Below are 24,213 nucleotides of genomic sequence, written 5' to 3'. Positions count from 1 at the left end.
ATCTACATAGACTTCTTTTTTATGGAGTTGCCGGTGTGGCAGGACTGTCTACCTAACTAGACAAAAGTCCAGACATGATGTAAACAATCCGCCCTCTCTAGGAATAAATGTACCATTCACATACCCTTTCTCAGTAAGGGCATACTCCTTCGAGACAAAGGCCACTTCAAGTATTAAGTGAACTTACACAAAGGCGTATAATATATAATTATCCACCACTTTCTATTTGCATACAAATGAAGCAATTGATGTTTTTAAGTCTTCTGCTAAATGCATTTTAGGAGCTGACCTAACTATGCTCTGAGCAAGCAAGTATAAATTCCCAAGTGAATGTAGACACGTGAGACACAACTGAGTATCTGTTCATAGGACAAAAACCCCAGCCAAGGAGACCTGACCAGACTTGAATTGAATCCCATGAGCCAAAAACATTTGAGGGACAGGGTGGATTTCATTCTCTAGGCGGCTGAGGCTGACAACAGCTGGGGCTGGAAGGTATAAACTAATCTCCCTGGAATAACAAATATTTAAAAAAGGATTTTCTAAAATAGGCATAGTTTTTTTAAAGACCGTTTTCCAAATACTGAATGTCAAGGCCAAATTGAATGCATGAGAAGCAGATCTCTTAAATATGACCTCTTCTACTCCTCACTCTTAAAGAAAGCTTTTTTTGATTATAGAATTTCTCTTTCACTCATAGCATGCAATGTGCTACCAGAAATTCACTCACGAAACAAAATGAGAATAAAACATGTGGTTACTGATAAACAACAGAGGCCACACCTCCCCTGAGGAGGGATGCTGACCTTGATCCCCCAACAAAGGGGAGACTTGGGCAAGGGCTACGAAGCCATCCATTTGGTCCCCTTCTTGGATTTAACTTCCAGATATTAGGATGGAGCAGGAGGGAGGTAGGGAACACACGCAGGTTTCCAGACTCTCGACCAATACCCTGCTCCTCTGCCCCACAGGCTAACCGTCTCCTGCAGGACCAGCTGCACTGCTGGACTCCAAGACCATCGATGAGCTGTCCCAGAGAAGGCTGAGGTCACCAGACCAGGGACTGCAATGGAGCGGTATGTTTCCAAGCAAAACAAATGCAAGAGGCTGAGTGTGGAGAAGTACATGCGACAGTTACTGTGGAGGTGGTGTCGCCAAATGCTGAAGAAGCAAGAGTCATTGCTGTTCACGGTGGGACCAGCTGGTGCTGGGGCCCATGATGGGTGGGGAAGAAAACCGACGCCTCAGTGGAGGCATCTGCCATGGAAACGTCGTGGAGTGAACAGCACGTATGCTCAGAAAGTGTCTTTGAATAGTGTTTAAGAAAATTCTCAGGAAGCTGCTCCCCAATCCTCACGTTCCTCAATGTAAAAAGCCCTTGATAAGTATGAGACCCATGGAAATTTAGCTGGTCAGATGAACTTTGATTTGGAGAAAGAAGTCCCTCCACCCCTCTTGCTTTATAGAAGCAGAGGAATTGAAAGCAGAAGGAATCAACACTTGCCTTAGTGATCACCTAAGACAGAGGCTGAGGACACCAAATATAATGTGCCATACTCTGCAGGAAAAAGAAATCTCAACTCAGTGACAGGACCAGCTCTTGCCCCAACACCCAGCCACTGCCCCAGGCATGATGTGCCTTCAAGAAAGCACTGTTTATTAGGGATTAGACTTCCCACTTTTCATTTTTACCCATCAGTCTCTGCCTTCCTATTTTAAGAACTGACCTCATTTGTGCAGCTGTATAAGATTATCCATCCCCACCATCCTTAATACGTTGCCAGAGGTCTCTAAGGAAGACCCTGAGCTTAGAACATGAACAACTGGTGTTTCTGTTAGCCAGGTGGATTCTCTTCTATTCTTTTTCTTCAAGAAATTAGAAACACAAAAGAGAAGCAGAAAGGAGAAAACAGTGTAATTGAAGAGGCTGACCCCCGAAGTAAATTCTGTATTCTTCTGTTACTCTTCAGTGGGGTTTCACTTCCTTTTGGCAGCTTCTCCAAAGGAGCAGTTTATTTTGCAGTTCTTTCAAGTCGACTTTGATCAACCTAGAAAGGTTTTTCCATTAGAGACTCTATCCAGCTGGCCCCATTCATTAGCTTAGTGGTGGCAATGACATATTCTGTACCTCCATCTTCCAGCTGGGAGAGAAATCGCAAGGCCGCGATTTCAGCAAAGGTTACGCCCCCAAGGAAAAATATCAGAGTGACTCGGTTTTCTCCTGGTTGACCTAAAAGGGAAACATTTCAGAATTAAGAATTATTATGGGTGCTTCTCCTCCCATGTCTTAAAAAACTACATCATGGGGGCACGTGGGTGGCTCAGTTGGTTGGGCATCCAACTCCTGGTTTCAGCTCAGGTTACGATCTCATGGATCGTGGGTTCGAGCCCAGGCGTTGGGCTCCGCGCTCAGCAAGGAGTCTGCTTGTAGATTCTTTCCCTCTGCCCCTCCCACCACTCACTCTCGAACGTGTGCTCTCTTCCTCTCTCTCTCTAAAAATAAATAAATCTTTAAAAAAAAACCCCGCATCACTGGGGCGCCTGGGTGGCTCAGTCAGTTAAGTGTCTGCCTTCAGTTCAGGTCATGATCTCAGGGTCCTGGGATCGAGCCCTGAGTTGGGTTCTGAGCCCAGTGGGGAGTCTGCTTGAGATTCTCCCTCTCCCTCTGCCCCTCCCCCTGCTCACTCTCACTCTTTCTCTAAAATAAATAAATAAATCTTAAAAACAAACAAACATGGCATCATATATAAGAAAAAAAAAAGTTAACTGTGTCTTGGTACAAACAGTTCCTTTGAAACTCAGGAACATGATTTTGATCTCAACCCCGAGGTTGAAAGCTGCTACTCCTGAGGGAATGATGGGTTCTAGTGCTTACACTACACACTGGCAACTAACAAAAGAGGTGTACGGGACTCTGAGTCCTGCGTACCTTACAGATGTACTTTACAAAGCAACTGCACAGTCCACGAAAACCACAGCAGCAGCGCGTAACTGCTATAGATCCTGGCCACTGACTTACGTTTCTTTTGCAGTCCCGTGGGCAACGGCTGCCGTTCTTCAAAGTGGGGCCCTGGGAGTATGCGGAGAACCTCCTCGATACTGCGCCAGCCAGGCCGCGAGAGCAGCTGTGCCAGCCGCACGCTGAGAGGGGCATAACCACTGTACACATACGATATGTCCGTGGGATTCTGTTAAATAATTAAAGGGGGAAAAGTGTGTAGATACAGAGACATAGAGCCCCTGAACAGCGGCCTTCTGGGTAACCCAAAATTATGTGATTTGGCTTTGAAGGCAGAAACACAAACTCCAGCAACGTCCTGCTCCGATCCACCCCAGCTTGGCCTGATTCTTAGCTGCCTGAGGTTCACTTTCAACTCAGATCTTGCAAAAGCCACTCAAAGCATCTCTAGGTACTGACCATGAAATGCTGTTATTTGCTTTGGCAAGAAACTTCTTGGAGGGAAAGCCGGCACTCTCTAGCTGAGCAACAACGTGCGTATCCCTTGAACTCAGTCATTCTACTTCCAGGCATTTCTCCTACAGAGGGGCTTGTCCACCAGAGTAGACCAAAGCCCAGATGTATTAGCTGCAACTCTGTCTGTTCTAGCAAAAGACTGGAAACAACCTGAATTTCTATCAAGAGAAATCTGTTAATCATAAATTAAGGTTTATCTGCAAAACCACTATGTAGCAATTAAAAAAAAAACTTACAAAAAAGAATGAGGTAGATCACAGAGGGATCTTCAAGATACAGTATTAAGTGGTGGTTAGGGTGGGTGGGGAGAGGCAGGTCAGAACAGGGAAGAGAACTAGTATACTGTTTACCCTGTACAACATAGAAATTAAGAGTTTCTATATTCCACCCCTGGGGGGGAGATAATCCGATTTTGCCACTGGTGGAGGAGACTTTAATTATTAGCTTTTGTTGCAGGAGGCAGCCTGATAAAGTTCCTATGAAAGTCTAAAAAAGAAAATAAGAAAAAGAAATTTAGAAAAACTGGACTCAACAATAAATGTAAGGCAAAGTACACTCTACTTTGGAAGTCAATGGTATAAAATATGCATCATTTATGTTAAAAGGTCTGCAGATTCACAGAATCTTCCTGGAAGGATAGATTAAAAAAACTGGTTACAGTGGTTCCTTCTGAGGGAAAACCATGCTGAGATGTGGAGGGAACCTGACTTTTCACTGTTTGCCTTATTTTTGTATGGCCGACATTTTTACCACACGTGCTGGACATTTTCCAGATTCTTCACCACCACCCCCGTCCCCCTCCCCGTGCTCTGTGTCCAGGAGGCAAACCTGTAGGCTCTATGCCAATGTGCTCCCACGCCCTCTTTGGGTTTGGCCAATGGGAGGCACGAGATGGAAACTGGAGAGTGGGCAGCATGTGAGGTCAGGGGTTTACAGCCCCAGCTTCCTCTCTGTGACACTGATGGAGACTGGCTGTGTCTCTTCACCAGAGGCCTCTCATCCCTCGTCTTGTCAGATGGCCTCTCCACACAGCTCTTCTCTTCAAGTTCTGGAACAGGTTTCTGCAACAGTTCCCTCTCCTTGCCCTCGGGCCCAGGCTGGTAAGGAATCCCCACTGCAGGCCTTTTGCCGGCTCCCACCCTGCCCACATCTTAAGAAACTCCCCTCAAACTCCCCGGCGTCAGAGCGCCCTTTGTTCCCTGCTGGGATTCTGGCAGATATGATACGTGAATGCATTACTTTCTAAAAAACATTAGAAAACCATTCTAGAAAGGGCAAGGTGGATGTATAAATCAAGTAGCCTAGGTGGCCACGATAAACCGTTAACCAGTAGGTAAACTGAGTTGAAGTGGAGGGGTGTGTCTCACCTGTTCGTTCACATCATCCATCCAGAGGCGTAGCGTTTTCCGGATTGTTGGGTAATTGTTTCTGCCCCCCATCTGTGGTTTCAGCAGGCCAGCCTTCTCTAGGTTGTACAAGGTCAATATGTGCTCATAGCCGTATGTCTGCAAGACAAGGCGTTCGGATTGATGTCAGATCAGGAGAAGAGTTTCTGCCACTTTCTAAAAAGAGCACTTCCAACAAATGGATTTAGTATGTACTGTGGGGCATGTTACCCAAATCCATGGAAGGACTTCCTAGGGGCACAGGGGCAGCGTGGAGGATGAGACCTGCCTGCCCATTACAACTAACCCAGCTCACTGCTTCAAAGACTGATTTACAGTTTTTACTTTATTTTTTTTTTTTTTAAGATTTTATTTATTTATTTGTCAGAGAGAGAGAGCACAAGCAGGGGGGAGGCAGAGGGAGAAGCAGGCTCCCCCGTGAGCAAGAAGCCCGATGTGGGGCTCAATTCCAGGGCCCTGGGATCATGACCTGAGCCGAAGGCAGCTGCTTAACAGACTGAGCCAGCCAGGCTCCCCTACAGTTTTTACTTTAAAGTCAGAATTTATGGACCCAACTTAAGTGAGCATCAAATAAATTAATATATATTTTATATGGGATATAATTTGATACTTAAAAAAAAAGAATGAGGCAGATCTATACATTCCGATAAGAAAGATCTGGATATATTCTTTTTTTTTTTTTAATATTTATCTGAAAGAGAGAGAGGGTATGTGTGTGTGCACGCGAGCAGGGGAAGCGGCAGAGGGAGAGGGAGCATCTCAAGCAGACTCCCCACTGAGTATGGAGCCCCACGTGGGGCTCCATCTCACGAACCTGAGATCACACCCTGAGCTGAAACCAAGAGCTGGATGCTCAACCGGCTACACCACCCAGGTGCCCCTGGATATACTCTTAAGGACAAAAAGTATAGTAATAGAATACTTTATACAGTAGGATTTTATTTCTATTTTTAAAAAGATACAGTAGGGGGGGCGCCTGGGTGGCTCAGTTGGTTAAGCGACTGCCTTTGGCTCAGGTGATGATCCTGGAGTCCCTGGATTGAGTCCCGCATCGGGCTCCCTGCTCCGCGGGGAGCCTGCTTCTCCCTCTGCCTCTGTCTCTCTCTCTGTCTCTCTCTGTCTCTCATGAATAAATAAATAAAATCTTCAAAAAAAAAAAAAAAAAAGATACAGTAGGGGCTCCTGAGTGGCTCAGCTGGTTGGGCAACTGCCTTCAGCTCAGGTCATGATCCTGGGGTCCTGGGATCGGGCCCCGCATCGGGCTCCCTGCTCCTCAGGGAGCCTTTTTCTCCCTTTTCCTCTGCCTGCCGCTCCCCCTGCTTGTGCTCTCTCTCTCTCAAATAAATATTTAAAAATCTTTAAAAAAATAAATAAAAATAAAAAGATACAGTAAATAATAATAGTAATAGCCAACACTTACATAACACTTTCTGGGGGAGGGGGGGGCAGTGTTCTGTTGCAAGCCTGTCACACGTGCATTAACTCAGTCTCTTTATTCTAACCCAGCGTGCTAGGTGGTATTACTATCTCCATTTTACAGAGACGTTTAAATAACTTGCCCAAGGTCACGCAGCTACTTAGTAACAGAGCTGGGACATGGATCCAGCCAGTCTTACCCCACAGTCTGTGAGTGTGAATATTCTTTGTCTGTAAATGCAAACAAGGGAGTCTGGAAGCAGACCAAACTGTTGCCATTGGTCCTATTTGGGGAGGGCGATGGGGGTGTGAGTGAGGTGCAGGAAGGATCACATGTTGCTCCAGATGCTTCGCCTTATTTGAATCTTATACGATGAGAATGCATGTGTTACCTATGTAATTTTTTTAAAATACCAAAAAAAAAATTTGAGCATTTAGTTTTAGTAACAATGTACTTAACTATGGCTGGTGGTAGCAAGTAAATACTACCTGAGACATTTTCAAACAGAGGAGAGAATTTTTTAAATAATGGTGGCCTTTTCCTAATCGTGAAGTAAAACAAGCTTAATTTATGTACGTCTGCTAAGGGATTATCATCAGAAAATTTGCAAAAAGGTCCCTTCCTCCATCAAATGCAATCTGGTTAAGAGCAAGGGCACCAGACCCCAGTTCCCTGGGTTTTGGCACTGGCTCTGCCACTCACTAGCCAGGTGACCAGGGGCAAGTTACAAAACGACCTTGTGCCTCAGTTTTTTCATCCATAAAATAGGGATGATAACAGTATCTAATTCACAGGGCTGTAGTGAGGATTGAACAAAAGAATACATTAAAGCTCTTTCACTAGAGCCTGGTACATAGTAAATGCTCAATAAACATTAACTATTATTATGCAACCACAGTAAACAGTGATGGATACCAAGGACAATCCCCTCTAGGTGTTAAAAAAATTTAAAAGACAGTGGAAACAATACACCAAAATAGGAGCTTTAAGCTGTACTTTTTTTAAAAGATGTTTCCTCCTTTGGTAAATTAGTAATTTGAAATCTACTGACCTGGAGAATTTCTCTTTTGTAATAATCCAGCACTTTTTGTTTGAGTCCACTATTGCACACGGACTGGAGGCAAACCAACCTTAACACCTTGATCAGCGGGTGCTTTTGGGCAATACAGTCTTCAATGTAACTATTGACCTGGAAACAAAATATATAGGTATGTATCCCAGCATCCAGTTTGGGGGCCTAACAAACTTGGTATTTACGATTATTTTTCAAAGTGGGGGACACACTCAGACAATGCAACCGCCTGTCTGAACACAGCAGACAGCCTTCTGAGAGGTTCTTGAATGTCTGGGGCATCTGTGACCATGTCTGTCTCAATAATAGAAGCGATTTATTGGCCGCAAAGTAATAGGAACTTTCTTGGGAAATAGATTTTCTAGAAAATAGGAATTTCCAGAAATTGCATAATTTTAAATGTATTAATAGAGGTGGATATTTACAGGAATTATATGAGCAGGTCCCTCAGAAAGCAAATATCTTCATTTATCTACGACAGGCCTTAAAGATGGTTGGTTTCAGGGGCTGGAGAGCAATGCTAACTACCCATGACTTGGAGAAATCTGGACTTCCACATTTTGCACTTGCTCTTAAAAATGCCTCGGCAAGGCATGGGAATCAACACGGTTGCTTTTCTAGCTATAATCTGACGTTTGACAAATCACCAGTGATTTGCTAGTTTTACTGTTCACATACCTTATCAGTGTCTATTCCAGACATAAACTCCTGCTCCACTGTTAGTTTATCAAAGAAGTCTTCAGAAGCTAAAATGTAATTAGCAAATTTGCAACTTAGAAATTAAATAAATGTTGATTTGAGCAGTGTGCTTTTCTACACAGAAGATAATTAAGAAACAAGACGCACAAAAACGCAAGCAAGCAAGAGGCTCAAACTGTCATCTGAAAACAATCTTCTAAAACATGGAAAACCCTACAACCCTGTGCTCCTAAATTACATCGACATGCAGCTGGCCACTGTACCCCTTTGCTGTCCTTAGGACTCAACACAGATCCCAAGAATTTAGCCTTGGTACCAGGGAAAGCTAATCTCCCTAGCACGTCACTATCATCATCAAATTCAACCCCATTTTAACTGCTTCCTATTAACGGGAAAGCAAAGGACTGATTTTCCAACACCATGTTTTACTTCAGATTCAAAGTAGACTTCATAATACACGGCACCCATGTTTTATGAATAAATTCGTCTTTGATTTAATACACATCTTCTGAGCTCTTTCAAAATACTCAACATATGATCTCTCTACCAATTCTGCAGGAAGTTTTCAAGGGAAAAACAAAAACAAAAGCAGAAACATCACATTGCTCTGATGAACCCTTAATAAGAGGGGAAAAAACTAGAGAAAAAAAGAGCCTCGTTATGGTGGCAAACTTACAGAAGAGTTTTTTTTTCTCTTATCACTATTCCAAATATCTTGTCTTAGGATTATATTAATAACGGGGAAAAACTGAGTTAACCACAAATGAAACACACTTAACTATGAACATGCATGCACTTAATTAACACAGAATGGCAAACAATGTTCAAATAGAGCTGTCTTTCCCAAGGAGGTATCATGGTGCCCGTGACCCTGGCATCAGAGTATGCATGCAAGTCAGTCCCGATGAAAATCATCACTCCAAAGGATACTCACTGGTAACATCTTTGATTAACTCAGCAATCGAGGTGTGGTTTGCAAGTGAGCCTCTTGCTGCCTGCATGTGGGGCAGCTGGGAAACAAACTGCTTGATCTCCCCAACCGTCTTAGCATTGTGCCTTTCCTGAAATGGGGGAAATGGCAGACCCATCAAGCAGGGGAGATATTTTATTTATTAATTTATTTTTAGAATTATTCTGCTTCTTTTTCAAGATATTATTTATTTATTTGAGAGAGAGCGAGAGTGAGCACGAGCAGGGCAGAGGGGCAGAGGGAGAGGGAGAAGCAGGCTCCCCAATGAGCCGGGAGCCCAGCGCGGGGTTCGATCCCGGAACTCTGGGACCACGATCTGAGCCGAAGGCAGACGCTCAACTGACTGAGCCACCCAGGTGCCCCGAAGGTATTTTATTTTTAAGTGCTCTGCTCTGTGTGTTGCTCACAGGATGTATAATTTATATCAAAGTAGAAAAAAGAATGGAATACAAATAAATCAGGCCAAACCCAGCTCCGCCATTACAAGAAAAACAGAGAAGATGAGTTCATGGTGCCTGATTACTGTGTTAGTTCTTCAGAGAGCAAACATATTACGTTTTCTCCTCCTATGCCCGGGTTCCTATCGTGATTAGTATTTGGGGGCATCTGAGTATTTGTGGGGGCACTATTAGGTTACCCACAAATACTTCTGAATAAAAAACAAAAACATTATGTTAAGAGGGAAATGTAAACAGCAAAAAGTGTCCTCTATAATAAAAAAAAACAACAACGCATTCTTACTGCTGAATCTCATCTTGAATATCGTCCACAAAGTGAACCTCGCTTAGTGATGGGATTTTTTTTTTTTTTTTTTTTTTTTGCAAAACTGAATCATGTAAACCAAATGTAACTTCAGAAATGTGAAAATCAATGAATGAATATAATCCCTCAGAAAGATGAAATCTAGAAATACATACTCGGCGCAACATTCGTTTTCAAAAATTCCCCCAGTTTACGTTTCCAAAGTCTAAACATTCAGAGTTTATCATCTTACTGAATTTTCCTGTTTCCAAAATGAGCTCACCCAAGAGTAAACGAGCATCCAGGCAAGAGGAGGCAGGAGGTGATAATGAAGCGCCTAAACTTAGAGCTTTCACCCAAAACCGCAAGTTCTATTCTAGAGGATCTTTTATTTATAGTACAGCCGGCTTCCTCTTGAGTGAGGTAGGAAATAACGAAAAAGGAAAAGGTAACACAAGTATTTCTGACGAAAGCCTGTAAACCGCAAACACTGCTCCTGCCACCCTGCAGAAAAAGGAGGCAACGTACACGTTCTGTCATGGGGCCTGGGAACAAGTTCCAAAAGAAACCCTGCACGTTAGGAGAGAAATGTGCACCTGCACCGAAGCCCAGAGGCTCTTCCTCTCCTTGGGGGGGCGGGGGGGGGCGTCTAGCCTGTGACCCAGAGCTGCAGCACGACGCAGCCAAAGCGCCTCACCTCAAACGCTGCGGAGATGACCTTTGCTTTCTTGCTAAGCACGGAGCCCACCGCGTTGAAGTTTTTGTCTCGGATCTCAGCATAGAGCTCCTCTGCAGAATTCAGCTGCAGCTTCTTTGCTTCCGTGGGGAGATCCTTCCCAGCATCGCCCTGCTTCTTCGGTGCAAATTTCTCCGGAGGCAATTTCACATAACCTGAACGACAGTGGAAGGGAGCAAGCACCCGTGTGCCTTTACTGGAAGAACGGATCAAAGTGCCGGGCACAAAACAGGATTTTCCAACTCAGGAGAGAAGCAAGCTAGCTTTAGGAAACAATGGCATATAATACTAAGGTTTTGATTTTTCCACGATCAAAGGATGCTTTGATCACAAAGAAATACATCAGGACTATTATTAAACATTTCTGAAATTTTAAATGCTGACAGAAATAAACAAGCATGGTGTGGGCCAAAACCAAACCAACATGTTTGTGAACTTTGACCTAATGATCTGTCACACCTAAACGCTAGGAGGCCTCCCCCATCTTCCATCTTGTGTCTCCAACCTCGAGTGTCGGCCCTTCCCTGGATACGCCCCACTGCAATGTCCACAGCAGCATCCCTGTGTCTCTGATGAGGCCTGCCACTCGCTGTGGCCCTCTACATCTACCCCTCCCCAAACCCAGTGCAAATGCCACCTCTCCAACAAGCTTTCCCAACAACCGCCAGCCACGAGGGTCTGCATTCTCCAAACCGCAGTGCCACCTACATCTAACCCAGGGCCACGGCTCACAGGGACAAGCAGAGGCCTGCACACTAAGCATCCGGCCAGCTTTCGTGGGACAGACAACAGCAGTTTTTGCTTGGATTTTGTTTAATCTGGTGTCTGAAAGCCAAAAGTCAGTATTGTATTTTCTCAAATATCCTCTAATTTAAGAAAGCATCTCCTAAAAAAAAAGACCTTTTGGAGATTTCTATCCAATGACTTTTCAGGAAACACAGAGGTCACTTTACTTACTGTTCTGAATGCCATAAATTTCATCAATGAGTCCTTCATATGTAAGCTGAGTGGCGAGAGGCGTTAATAAGTCCACGTTTCGATCGAGCAACAAGAGATTATCAAAAACAGGAAATATTGAATTTTGGCTTCCTGTAAACTCTCTCTTCATCCTGATCATCATATTGGCCACTTGCTGGAAAAAAAACATTGGATCAGGTGGGACTTTCCTGGGAAATAGCCTAGTTTAAAATGTAGCTAAAAACAGAAAGACAATCAAAAAATTTAAAAAGGAGAGGGCGCCTGGGCGGCTCAGTTGGTTAAGCGACTGCCTTCGGCTCAGGTCATGATCCTGGAGTCCCAGGATCGAGTCCCGCATCGGGCTCCTTGCTCAGCGGGGAGTCTGCTTCTCCCTCTGACCCTCCCCCCCTCATGCTCTCTCTCTCTCTCTCATTCTCTCTCAAATAAATAAATAAAATCTTTAAAAAAAAATTTAAAAAGGAGAGAAACTGTGGAAGGGTGAGACTGATCAGAAATAAGCAGTCAGAGAAAAGCGTCTGTGTTGGCCACCCACTCCCACCACGCATGTGCTCTGATGGCAGCCACTGCTCTTCGAGGCATGAGAAGGCGGATGCAGTCTGTTCGCGTTATGTGAGGGACTCCTGTAAAGTGGCCATGAGCACGGACCCAGCCAGTCCTGAGTCACTGCTGTAGGGCAGAGACAGGGTTAGGTTTCTGCGAGCCTCTGGTCACAAGGTTTTTATCAACTAATCAGCGTGTAACCTTGTTTTACGTGTGTTTCTATTTAAAGACACTTGATTTCCTATAGCTTGTTGATTGACCCACAATGAACTCACTGCCAACAGCACCATCACTCACGCCTGAGGGAAGCTGAGGCAACACGGTATTCTCTCGGAAAGGCCCATCACGACCTTCCTGAGCTCAGGGACACGGGCAGTGCTTCAGGACCACCCTTGGGGCCACGTGAAACAGTGAAATCACCAAGAGAAAGCGCAAAAATGCAAAAAACGCGCTGTTAGGTAGTGCATGGCCCTACATAGTGGCAGAAAGGACACCTGTTTACCGCCTGAGAGACCAAACAAGAAGGCAGAGCATCGCTGTACTGGCCGTCAGCTGGAAATGCGCACAGCGGGCGGCTCAAATTTTTTGCCACTCTTGACATGTCCGCAAGCACTGCAAGTATCGATTTGGGGTTACAAGTACATTTCAGCAATCAGGTGAATTCACACATAAATAGGATTGACTGTACTTGTTTGTAAATAGCTTCCTATTGCTCCCCTTTTGGGTACCAGGGCACCCCACCCCTTCCTTCACCCCAGAAACATGCACCATTTCTTACCCTGGCACACTCTCCTTTCCCATAGATCTGGGGGATTGTCCCATACAGAGCCTGCAGGGTCATGAGCCCCTTGGCTGCGTGGTAGAGGCTCGTCTGGTCACTCTCCAGGTAGCACTCCTGTGGGGAGAAAGGGTGGTTACTGTTAGGCCCCAGTCACTGGGTGCTTGCTGGGTACCTGCCTCTGTCTGGCCCTGGGACTTTCCCCTTATTTCCTCCACTTTGCCTGGAAAGCTGGGGACACAAGACCGTTTTGTCAAGCTGCTACTTGGCAGTCAAGAACACAAGGCCAACAGCTGTGCTACTGGGATGCAGCTGTGGAAGCACCTGGCAGAGCCTTCTGGAAGAAAAGTATTCACCAGCCACACCAATTCTTCTTATTTATCGACTCTCAAGTAAACTGATTAACAAAGACAGACAATGAGAATGGGTTCTCTCGCTCCCTGTGGGGAGTGCAGACTTTGGGAGGGCACTCTGGGAAGGCCACATGCTAATACCCACAAAGGCACACATTCTTTGTGCCAGAGGACCACACAACAGAATACTTAGCAGTTTTCACAACATGAGATTTTCATATATGCTGATAACAAAGGTCCTAACATGTTGAGGAGTGAAAAGGGGTAGCTGAACGAAATTTAGAGTCTGATCTCATTTTCAGAAAATACACTTTACTCTATAAAATATATAAGGTATATTTCGTCAAGGCCAACAAAATACACACAAAGCCAGTTGGGAAGCGAGAGGGGAAATGCTCAGTTCTGACACTGACTCAGGTCGCCCTGATCTGAGCCCCTCTGTGCCACTTACCAGCTGCTCCCTAGGCCAGTTACATAACCTCTGTGTGGCTCAATTTACTCATCTGTAGAAGGGAGTACATTCCACATGGTGTAAGGAGTAAATGAAGAAAATGCATGTAAAACATTAAATCCCAGCACTCAAAACATATAGTAAGTGCTTAATAAATGGTAGCTTTTATTATTTGGAATTGTTTATATATTTTTCACAATCATTATCTCCTCATAAGTCAAATGGTACATGAGGCGCCTGGGTGGCTGTCGGTTAAGCGTCTGACTCTGGATTTTGGCTCAGGTCATGATCTCAGGGTTGTGAGATCGAGCCCCACATTAGGCTCTGTGATGGGTGTGGAGCCTGCTTAAGATTCTTTCTCTCCCTCTCCCTCTGCCTCCCCACAAAAAGAAATAATAAGTCAAAATGGTACATCGCACCAGACACCTGCTCTCCAACCACCCACCCAATGTGTCTAGTCTCCAAAGCCAGGAGGGAAAGGATACCAAACGGATTAGGGAAGACAGAGTGGAGCACTCGAGCACTCCGCCCCTGGGAGGAAGGAGGGCTGTCCCCCGAAGACACTGTGAGGAGTATCTGGTCACCACTGGAAGCCCTGCCAGATGATGGCTCTTCCAAGTCTGGGGTATTTTAATATTTCACTGAATAGGAAAGGTGAAAAAAAAATGTCTGAAGACACACTTTCTGGCAAAATTACTTAAAACTCCTGATTGGAGCAGAAGTAAGATAAAAATTCAAGAAAAAAATTATTAGGGAACATCTCTCTAAATAGCATTCATATTATTATTATTATTATTTAAGATTTTTATTTATTTGAGAGAGAGAGAGAGCACGAATGAGTGGGGGGGAGGGCAGAGGAAGAGGGAGAATCAGACCCCCGCTGAGCAGGAAACCTGACGTGGGGCTCAATCCCAGGACCCCAAGATCACCACCTGAGCCGAAGACAGACACTTAACCAACTGAGCCAGCCAGGTGCTCCTTTAAGATTCTATTTTAAGTAATCTCTATACCTGACATGGGACTCAAACCCACAACCCCGAGAGATCAAGAGTTGCATGCTCTACAGACTAAGCCAGCAAGGTGACCTAGCATTCATATTATTTTTGATTTAAAAAGTTGTATTACTATAGACATTCCTTTTTTTTTTTTTTTAAGATTTACTTATTTTTATTTTAGAGAGAGAGAAAGTGAGCGAGCATGGGAGAAGGGGCAGAGGGAGAGGAAGAGAGAGAATCTCCAGCAGACTCCCCACTGAGCATGGAGCCTGACATGGGACTCAATCTCATGACCCCTTAGATCATGACCTGAGCTGAAATCAAGAGTTGGATGCTCAACCGAAGGAGCCATCCAGGCACCCCAGACATTCCTTTTATAAGGCTATCTTTTAAAAAAGATTTAAAAGTTAAAAACAGATACTAATCTTGAATTTTTTGCTCTAATGTGTCGGTGGAGTGATAATTTGTGTTAATATCCCAACTCTATTGTGCACTTGTGGAATTTTAAGCCAGGATGACATTTTGGGAGGGACAAATGCTAATACTGTTAACATTTAAATACTTTTTGACCTCCAAATCCCACATGCCTACACAATAGAACAGCCAACAGTTTCTATAAAGGAAACAGGTTAATATACACTGATTTTTACGTGTACGTATGAAGGCTGTGATACATTAGTCACTGTTACTGAGCATTCAACAGGGTGAACTCTGATTCCCACATTTTATACAGAACAATGATGGAGAAGATCTTAATCACATCCCCAAAGCATAGAAAGATCTACATGTGCCTTCTGATGCCAAAAATCACTAAATTATGCTCATTGTTTAAAATCACATAAATATGTAAAATTACGTCAACTCCACCAGAAATTGGGGCTGAATTTCGCACTAGGTGGAATTCTCAGCTTTACCACCCAGGCAAAATCTCTGATTTCTAAACAGAATCTGAAGTGAACTTACAAAACCAAGAGCTTGAGATTCCCAGCAGAATATAATTCTGTCCTTTTTTTGCAAATCATCAGAAAAACAAACAGGAAATCTCTCCTCTGGACAGGGTCTGGCATGCCGGGACAAGTTTTCCTCAGCTGCTACCAATTCACATTAATTACAGAGACATGAATTAATGACATGTGGGCATTCCATTTAGCTATACGATGAAACAGATAGAGCAAAATGGTAATTCCAGAATCTAGGTGATGGGTATATGGGTGTTCCCTGTCAAACTCTCAACTTCTGTGTATGTCTGAAATTTTTCATTTAAATGTTGGCATGGGGGTAGTCTATACCATCTTTGGATGAGATTCAGCGTATAAGCAAACCAGTAGGGAACATGGCGGAAAAAGAGCCTTCGTTATTCAAATTAGTCAGTGGTGCCACTGAGATCTACTGCCTCAAGTTAACCCTTTTAAGGCGGTGATCACTGTTAACAATGTCCTGGGGAAGAAAACGTTTCAAATAATTTTTTTGTACAACACCAGAGGTTCTCAAAAGTTCTGGTCTCCATCACAAGCCCATGAATCAAGGAAGAAAATATGGACAAATATGAGTGCACTGAAAAACACGCATGGCAAAAACTACCATAAGCAAAGTCCAAAGACAAATGTCAAAAGAGAGTAAAGAACAGTCTACAGGGTGCCTGAGTGGCTCAAGTCGGTTAAGCAACTGCCTTCGGCTCAGGTCATGATCCCGGAGTACCGGGATCGAGTTCCGCATCAGGCTCCCCGCTCAGCGAGGAGTCTGCTTCTCCCTCTGACCCTCCCCCCCTTCTTGTGCTCTCTCTCTCTCTCACTCTCTCTCTCAAATAAATAAAATTAAAAAAAAAAAAAAAGTCTACAGTTACAGGGCCCACATGCACAGTGCCCTATGTACAGGGTTATTCACCACCTCCAACAGCACAAGATGAGAACCGCTGACATATCCTACAGAAGGGGACTGGTTTGATAAATTATGGCAGCTCCGAACAATGCAACGGTATGCAGCTTCAAACAAAAATACAGGAGCATTTTCACATATGGTAGAAAATGGTCTTGAGATAATATTATTAAGAGAAGAAAGCAAGATACCAAACTTATATGGTTTATGCCACCATGTGTATAAAGTGGGGAGGGTATTTTATATATATTATGAGCTGTAGCTACATAAAGCATCAAAAAAAGAATTAGTAATAGTGATTACTGCTGACAGGGAATTGGCAGTTTGAGCACTGGGAGGCTTACTTTTCACTCTGTACCCTTTCTTACTCAAAGAAATCATTGTGCAAGGATAACGTTCTCAAAAACTTTCAAGGGCACCTGGGTGGCTCAGTCGTTAAGCGTCTGCCTTCGGCTCAGCTTGTGATCCCAGGGTCCTGGGATCGAGCCCCACATCGGGCTCCCTGCTCGGTGGGAATCCTGCTTCTCCCTCTTCTACTCCCCCCACTTGTGTTCCCTCTCTGTCTCTCTGTCAAAAAATAAATAAATAAACAATCTTAAAAAGAACAAAAAACACTTTCAAATCATTTTATTAAAGATAAAGTAATATTCGTATGAGAGAAAGTGTTCTTTGAAATAAAGATGGTAAATAAAGCAAATACATAAACTTACATTTGCAAGAAAACTCTTAGTTCTGGAGAACAAAGGCGTGCACATTTACTATAAACATATGTGGAAAATAAGCAGTGGAGAAAACCAGGGCTGGAACAACTGGCTACCCATCTGGAAAAAATTAAATGAGCCTCTACCTCACACCACACACTCCACGCAAATACACAATTCAAGCTAAACACCTGACCTTTTTTTTTTTTCTTAAAAAGCAAAACTTCCAAGACTTTCGAAGGAAAATATAAGATTTCCTATATCTTCAGGGTGTAGAGGGATTTAATAATACTCAAAAAACACAAACTAAAAGAATAAAAGTGATATATTTAACTACTTTAACTTGGAAGACTCCTACCTCTCAGTGTCAAAGCTTACTACAAAACCACAGTAATTGAGAGAGTAGGGTGCTGGCATAAAGACAGGCATATTGACTAATGGAATAGAATTGCGACATCAGAAATAAACATTGACATTTATGGATGACGGATTTTCAACAAGGGCACCAAGACAATTCAATGAGGAAAGTACCACCTTCCAGCGAATGGTGCTGGAACAAATGGACAGCCACATGCAAATGAACGAAGCTGGATCCCCACCTCACATCAGATAAAAGTGAACTTAAAGTAGCTCAAAGACCTAAATGTAAGATTGAAACCATAAAATTGTTTGAAGAAAACATAAGGGTCAATCCATTACTCTGGGTTAAGCAACGATTTCTTAGATGGGACACCAAAAGCAAAAGCAACAAGAGGGAAAAACAGTTAAACTGAACTTTAAAATGAAAAATTCTGGGTTGAAAAAAAAAATTTGTGTTTCACTTTTACCAAGTGAAAAAAAATCACAGAATGGGATAAAATATTTGCAAATCATGTATCCAATAAAGAACTTGCATCCAGAACATTCCAGAATTCTTACAACTCTTCTAATGAAAAGATAAACTACCCCACTTTAACAAATGCACCACACATCAGAATAGACATTTCTTTAAAGGAAGACATACAAATGGCCAAGAAGCACATCACTGGTCACTATGGAAATGCAAATCAAAACCACAATGAGATAATGCTTCACACTCTCCAGGATGGCAAACTTCAAGAAGACAGATAACAATGTGTTGGGTGAGATTGTAAGATTGGAACCCTTATCTATCTCTGGTGGGAGCAGAAAATGGTGCGGTCACTGTGGAAAAGTCTGTCAGCTCCTCCAAATGTTAAACACAGAGTTTTACCGTATGACCCAGCAATTCTACTTCAAGGTATATGTAAGAGAAATGAAAACACATGTACATACAAAACCTTGTAAGAATGTTTGCAGTATCATGATCGCCGACAGGTGAAAAACCATCATCTGTCCACTAAAGATGAATGATAAACAAAATGTGGGCTATTATTACAACAGAATACTGTTTGACAATAAAAAGGAATGAAGGACTGATAACCTGCTACAACGTGGATGAGCATCGAGAACATGATGCTAAGAAAGAGGCCAGACACAAAAGACCACGTGTTACATGATTTCATTGATAAGAAATCTCCAGAATAGGCAACTCCATACAGATGGCAACAGGCTAGTGACGCCAGGAGCTGCGGAGGGAGAGAGGGGGTGACTGCTAATGGGCAGAGCGTTTCTTTCTGAAAGGAGAAAAATGTTCCACAATGAGACAGTGGCAATGGTCGCACAACTCTGAATACACTGGAAACTAGTGAACTGCACACTGTAAAAGGGTAAATTTTATGGCATGTGAATTATGTCTCAATAAAGCTATTACAAAAATAAAGCACTTTAGGGCGCCTGGGTGGCTCAGTCGTTAAGCGTCTGCCTTCGGCTCAGGTCGTGATCCCAGGGTCCTGGGATTGAGCCCCGCATCGGGCTCCCTGCTCAGCGGGAAGCCTTGTTCTCCCTCTCCCACTCCCCCTGCTTGTGTTCCCTCTCTCGCTGTGTCTCTCTCTGTCAAATAAACAAATAAAATCTTTAAAATAAATAAATAAATAAATAAAGCACTTTATGATGGGAAATGTCTACAGGATAAAAGATATCATAATGAAAAGACAAATCACAGATTGGGAGAACGTACTTGCCGCTTCTATAACTACAGTGACTCGTGTCCAGAATATACAAAGAATCCCTTAAAAAGAAAGAATGGGCAACAAAAAAGCACAAGCTGAAGATGTGCTGAAGAGAAAAATCTTAAATGTCAATAAGCATATGGAAAGAGGCTCAGCTTCACGGCAATCACAGAAATGCAAATGAAAACAGGATCACTGACACGGTCATGCTCACAAATACGACAAAAATCAAAGTCTGACATTGAAAAGGAGAATGTCAAACTTACTTTGAATGCACCCTCCGATTCCATGGATAAGAGATCCCCATCAAACGGAATGAGGTCGAGGCTGTACTCCTCCCTATGAATAAAGGATCCCAGAACACCCAGATCCTTCAACCGCTGTTCGCACAGTAAACTACGTCGCGGCACAAACAAAATGTGGAAATCTCTTGCTGGACCACGTCTGTCTTCACTGCAAATGAAGTAACATTTGTTAGATTACAAGCACCTACGAGTCGTAGTCTATTTCACTTATTTTATTCCCAGCGCCTGGCCCGCGGCCTGGCACACAGCACGCACTAAATAAATGCTGGTCGGATAAACATACACATATTGACTTCCAGATTCCAATTGTTATATAGTTGCTCCTTTGCTCTCTTTTTCCATGACAGGAAAGAGGCATTGATTCACAGCCAGTGTTTCGTGATGCATTTTCTAGCTTTCTCTTAAACCGTTTATGGGGCTTTAAAGCTCTCAGGTTTATTGAAACAGGATATCTGTGTCTTACTGAAAACAAATGACTCTTTAACCCTACCAATGCAGTGACACAGTCTTACAGGAAAATGGAAGATCACTCTTGACTCCCAGGTCTAGTCTCCTTGACAGTGGACTTCCCAAAATAGCCCATATGCTTTTAAGATCTTAAGGGCCATATCAATCAACTGTACCACAGAGTGCAGATGGGGCTGAGAACTTCCTCTACAGATTGGATGCTATATTAAATTTTAATCAGTTCATACTTATTTTGCTTATGAAATTCAAGCACACTATATTGAGAGTATTGAAAAATAACCATTAGGGATTTTGGTTTTGTAATCAGAGTCCTTTCTATTGATATAGGTCTCAATTTTAGCTGTCCTAAAAAATGGGGTTATATGTTGCCCCCCTTCTCCAACTGTTTGACCAACTTCACGAGTTTCCCATCTGCCGTCTTATGTTCTTTCATGCCTGCCCTGTTTTCTAAAAGACCACCTTTTCATGCACTGGCAAGATGAGGAATTGCAATAAGAGGCTCAGGACGTTAAAACCATGAGAAGGACCAACCTCTTTTGGACCAAACATAAGCTCTGAGAGATACCTGAGCACATTTTCGGCAATTATATCCATCAGTTCTAGCCTGGGTCTGACAAAGAAGATAATATTTTTGACATCAGCTGCGGGCAAACGACTTCCTTTAAGTGTGAACATTTTTTCCACTTCATGTTCCTAGGAAAACACATACACAAAAGGTTAACAAAAACCCTGAACTTCACCTATCCTATCCAGATTCAGACATCATTAACACTCCCAGCCAAATGACATTATTACTTGATTAGCGAAATTAGTTTCCCCAAAGTCAGATGTATAAAGGACAAAGTTTCAGGATTAAGTCACTGCTACTGCACCTGAATTCAAATGACTCTCACATGAGGAATTGTCAGTGACACTAAGTAATGGTCACATAATACAAGGCTAGTAATTTCCCTAGAATTAGGATCAGCATAAAATCACTGGCCAATGGACCACTGTATAAAGAATGTTAGACATGTTGGGCGCCTGGGTGGCTCAGTTGGTTAAGCAACTGCCTTCCGCTCAGGTCATGATCCTGGAGTCCTGGGATCGAGTCCCGCATCGGGCTCCCTGTTCAGCAGGGAGTCTGCTTCTCCCTCTGGCCCTCCCCCCTCTCATGCTCTCTCTCTCTATCTCATTCTCTCTCTCAAATAAATAAATAAAATCTTAAAAGAAAAAAAAAAGAATGTTAGACATGCATTAGTATCACTGTCTATAAAGACCAAAGAGCTTTGCCAATTACTCGGGAGAAAATGTAAAATCCTATTATTGCTGAAGTTTAGAATTATTAATGCCTGAACAAAACCCAAATAGCTCATTTACCTTCAGTAATGAATATTGTGCAATCAGGCCAAATGGTCCTGTGAGGTACTCGTCCCAAACTATTGCCTGTAGGAGGAGAGGAGAAATACTCTCGTTATGGTTAATGTCAGGAATTTCAACAACACCCACAGAAAACAGCAGTCATACGTAGTAGGAATATTTGCTTCAAAATCTGAATTAACAAAAATTTTAATTGGCTCTAACCACATTCATATCTTATAGGTCTAAAGAAAAACCAGTGTCTGGACAAGTGATGCTACTGTTGATTTTTTTTTTTTTTTTTTTTTTTTTTTGTTTAAAGATTTATTTATTTGGGGGGCGCCTGGGTGGCTCAGTCGTTAAGCGTCTGCCTTGGCTCAGGTCGTGATCCCCCGGTCCTGGGATCGAGCCCCGCATCGGGCTCCCTGCTCAGCAGGAAGCCTGCTTCTCCCTCTCCCACTCCCCCTGCTTGTGTTCCCTCTCTCTGTCAAATAAATAAATAAAATCTTAAAAAAAAAAAAAGATTTATTTATTTGGGAGAGAGAGAGAAAGAGAGAGAGTGTGAGTGAGTGCACGGAGCGAGGGGGGGCAGAGGGAGAAGGAGAGAGAGAATCTCAAGCAGACGCCATGCTGAGTGCGGAGCCCAACTTGGAGCCCAACACGGAGCCCGATCCCATGACCCTGAGATCATGACCTGAGCAGAAATCGAGAGTCTGACGCTTAATTGACTGAGCCACCCAGGTGCTCCCTTCTCTTTTTTAACTGAAATTTTTACTGAGATAAGTGTAGGTTAACATTTATTTGTAAGAAATAATACAGAGAGCCCTTGTATGCTCTGCCCAGTTTCCCCCAATGGTAACATTTTGCAAAACCAGAGTACAATATTACATCCAGGATACTGACATTGATCCAATCCATGATCTAATTCAGATTTCAGTATCATTTCTTGAGCCTGAACTGGGCACCTAGGACTTAGCCTGCTTTTTTTTCTCTCATGGCTGCTAGTACCCACTCTATCTCCTGGGGTTCTATTCTTTCTACGACTGATTCTTGAGATTCCCCAGTTTTCGTTTTCTTTTCGGAGTTGTACTGCCAATTACGTAAGGGGGCCTGATAAATCCTAAGGGGAGAGGAGAAAGGTGACACCGCTTAGAAGAAATCCTATCAAGTCTCTGATCTACAATTTCTCACTCAGTTGTGAGCTGAGCGGTGGTAAACGTCTAACAGGAGAAACAATCCTCAGGACGGTCACGTTAAAACCTCAAATAACTCTAAACTTCTTTCATAATCCGTGTGAGCAGCAGACTGTAAGATGTTGGAGCTTCAGAGACTTTCGATGGTTCGATATGCAACGACACGCGTGATCGCTGAAATGCATGGACCATTTACGTCCTTGGGCCGGACCCGCCCCACGCGTCCGGGTCTCAGGGGGCACCAGACCTGCCCCTCTGGATCTGAAGGGCACCTGACATAGGTGGTTCACGAGGGACTGCGATACCACAGTGGCTTCCTCTGCTGCAACAAAACAATTGCTAGGCCACGCCGACTCTGTGGACTGTGTGCCTCAGGACCCACCGTCAGGTCCCTCTCCCCGCCTCACTGGTCCCACCTGTTCCCCTCCTCGGGATCTCGTACACCTGGAGCTCAGGCGGTCAGGCACCGGATCAGACCAGGCCGGACTGGCGGCTGGAGAGCACTGTCGCCGCCTCCCGTCCCTCACCTTGCTTCCCGCGCACTTATCCAGGAACTCGCGCAGCTCGCGACGCACCGCCTCGCGCAGCACGTTCAGGTTCACTCGTCCGTAGGACAGGTGCGCCGCCATCTTGCCCCACCGCCCCCTCTTCCGGCTAAGCCCACGGGCGCGGTCACGTGGCGGCGCGGTCACGTGACCGAGGCGCTGACAGCACGCAAACCCGGAAACTGGAATGGGCCGACGTCCGCTGTCTTTCCCGGCCCTAGCCTCCGCGGTTTCCTTCTTCCCCGTCGGTTCCGCCCTCCCCCCCCCAAGACCCCCGGCCCCATCCGGACCCTCCCTCAGTCCAGGAGTCGTTGGGCGCGGAGAATGAGTTGAGAGACGGGGACTGGACCCTACGCTTTCTTCTTAGCAGCAAGCATACCCGCTATAATGGAAATCTTTTGTAGCAATCAGAAAGCCCTTCGCTTTGCTCTCTTAGTTTGTAGGCTAAACTTTACAAAAAAGGACAGCGGCTGAGGGAATCTGTCATGTGACGTCTCTTTAGCTCTTCCTGGTAAACTGCCACTGCCTGGTATTTCACACAAATACTGTCCCACGTGGAATCCAGTTCCCACTGCATCAGTAAAAATCGTTTGTTTCCTTGTGAGTTGTGAGGATCAAAAAGATGGAATTTACATCATGTTTCATATTAAAAGCTCAGAAGGGTGCCTGGAACTTAATTGCTTAATAACTATTGTTTTAGGAGGATATGTGCGTTTCAATACTTTGAGGGTAAAAAAAAAAAAATACTTTGAGGGTAGAAATTGACTATTTGGGATGTGAAAGAGGCTTGAAAATGTTGGGTCTTCGAGTGGATGGCTCCTTTCAATTCTATATATACACTCTATATTATGAAGAAAGGGCTCACTAAACAAAGCAAAGAGTAAGCAAAGAGCAGAATTTGGGGAGGATGCAGAAAAGCAATCAATGATACATATATACACACTTGTACTCTCAATTCTACGATTCATCAAAACCGTTTAGATTTTAAAATAACTTGTTTCCACTCATGCAGACTTCCACGCCCTATTTCTCAACCCGGTTTTCACAGTGGTTCTCAACCTGTATCACAGATTCTTGTCACATGTGCAGGCTTTTTGCCCAGCTGAAA

At 43.8% G+C, this 24,213-nt stretch overlaps 1 protein-coding gene across 1 annotated transcript; it reads right to left on the bottom strand.

Annotated features, from left to right (window-relative positions):
* Positions 1 to 30: 30 nt before the first annotated feature.
* Positions 31 to 23,225, bottom strand: VPS33A (VPS33A core subunit of CORVET and HOPS complexes). Its single transcript, XM_035016937.1, has 13 exons — positions 23,088 to 23,225; positions 21,389 to 21,454; positions 20,595 to 20,722; positions 19,523 to 19,709; positions 12,813 to 12,929; positions 11,474 to 11,648; positions 10,478 to 10,671; positions 9,004 to 9,130; positions 8,049 to 8,116; positions 7,350 to 7,487; positions 4,843 to 4,980; positions 3,020 to 3,188; positions 31 to 2,230 (listed from the first exon to the last, which is right to left on the bottom strand). The coding sequence occupies exons 1-13, from the start codon at positions 23,187 to 23,189 to the stop codon at positions 2,049 to 2,051; spliced, it is 1,791 nt and encodes a 596-aa protein (XP_034872828.1). The 5' UTR covers positions 23,190 to 23,225; the 3' UTR covers positions 31 to 2,048.
* Between the last annotated feature and the right edge of the window lie 988 nt (positions 23,226 to 24,213).

Source organism: Mirounga leonina, unplaced genomic scaffold (genome assembly GCF_011800145.1).
Source record: "Mirounga leonina isolate KUSES-001 unplaced genomic scaffold, KU_Mleo_1.0 Mir_171, whole genome shotgun sequence".
Taxonomy (NCBI): domain Eukaryota; kingdom Metazoa; phylum Chordata; class Mammalia; order Carnivora; family Phocidae; genus Mirounga; species Mirounga leonina.
Note: the sequence above shows the minus strand (reverse complement) of the source record. Positions and strands in the feature narration are given on the sequence as shown.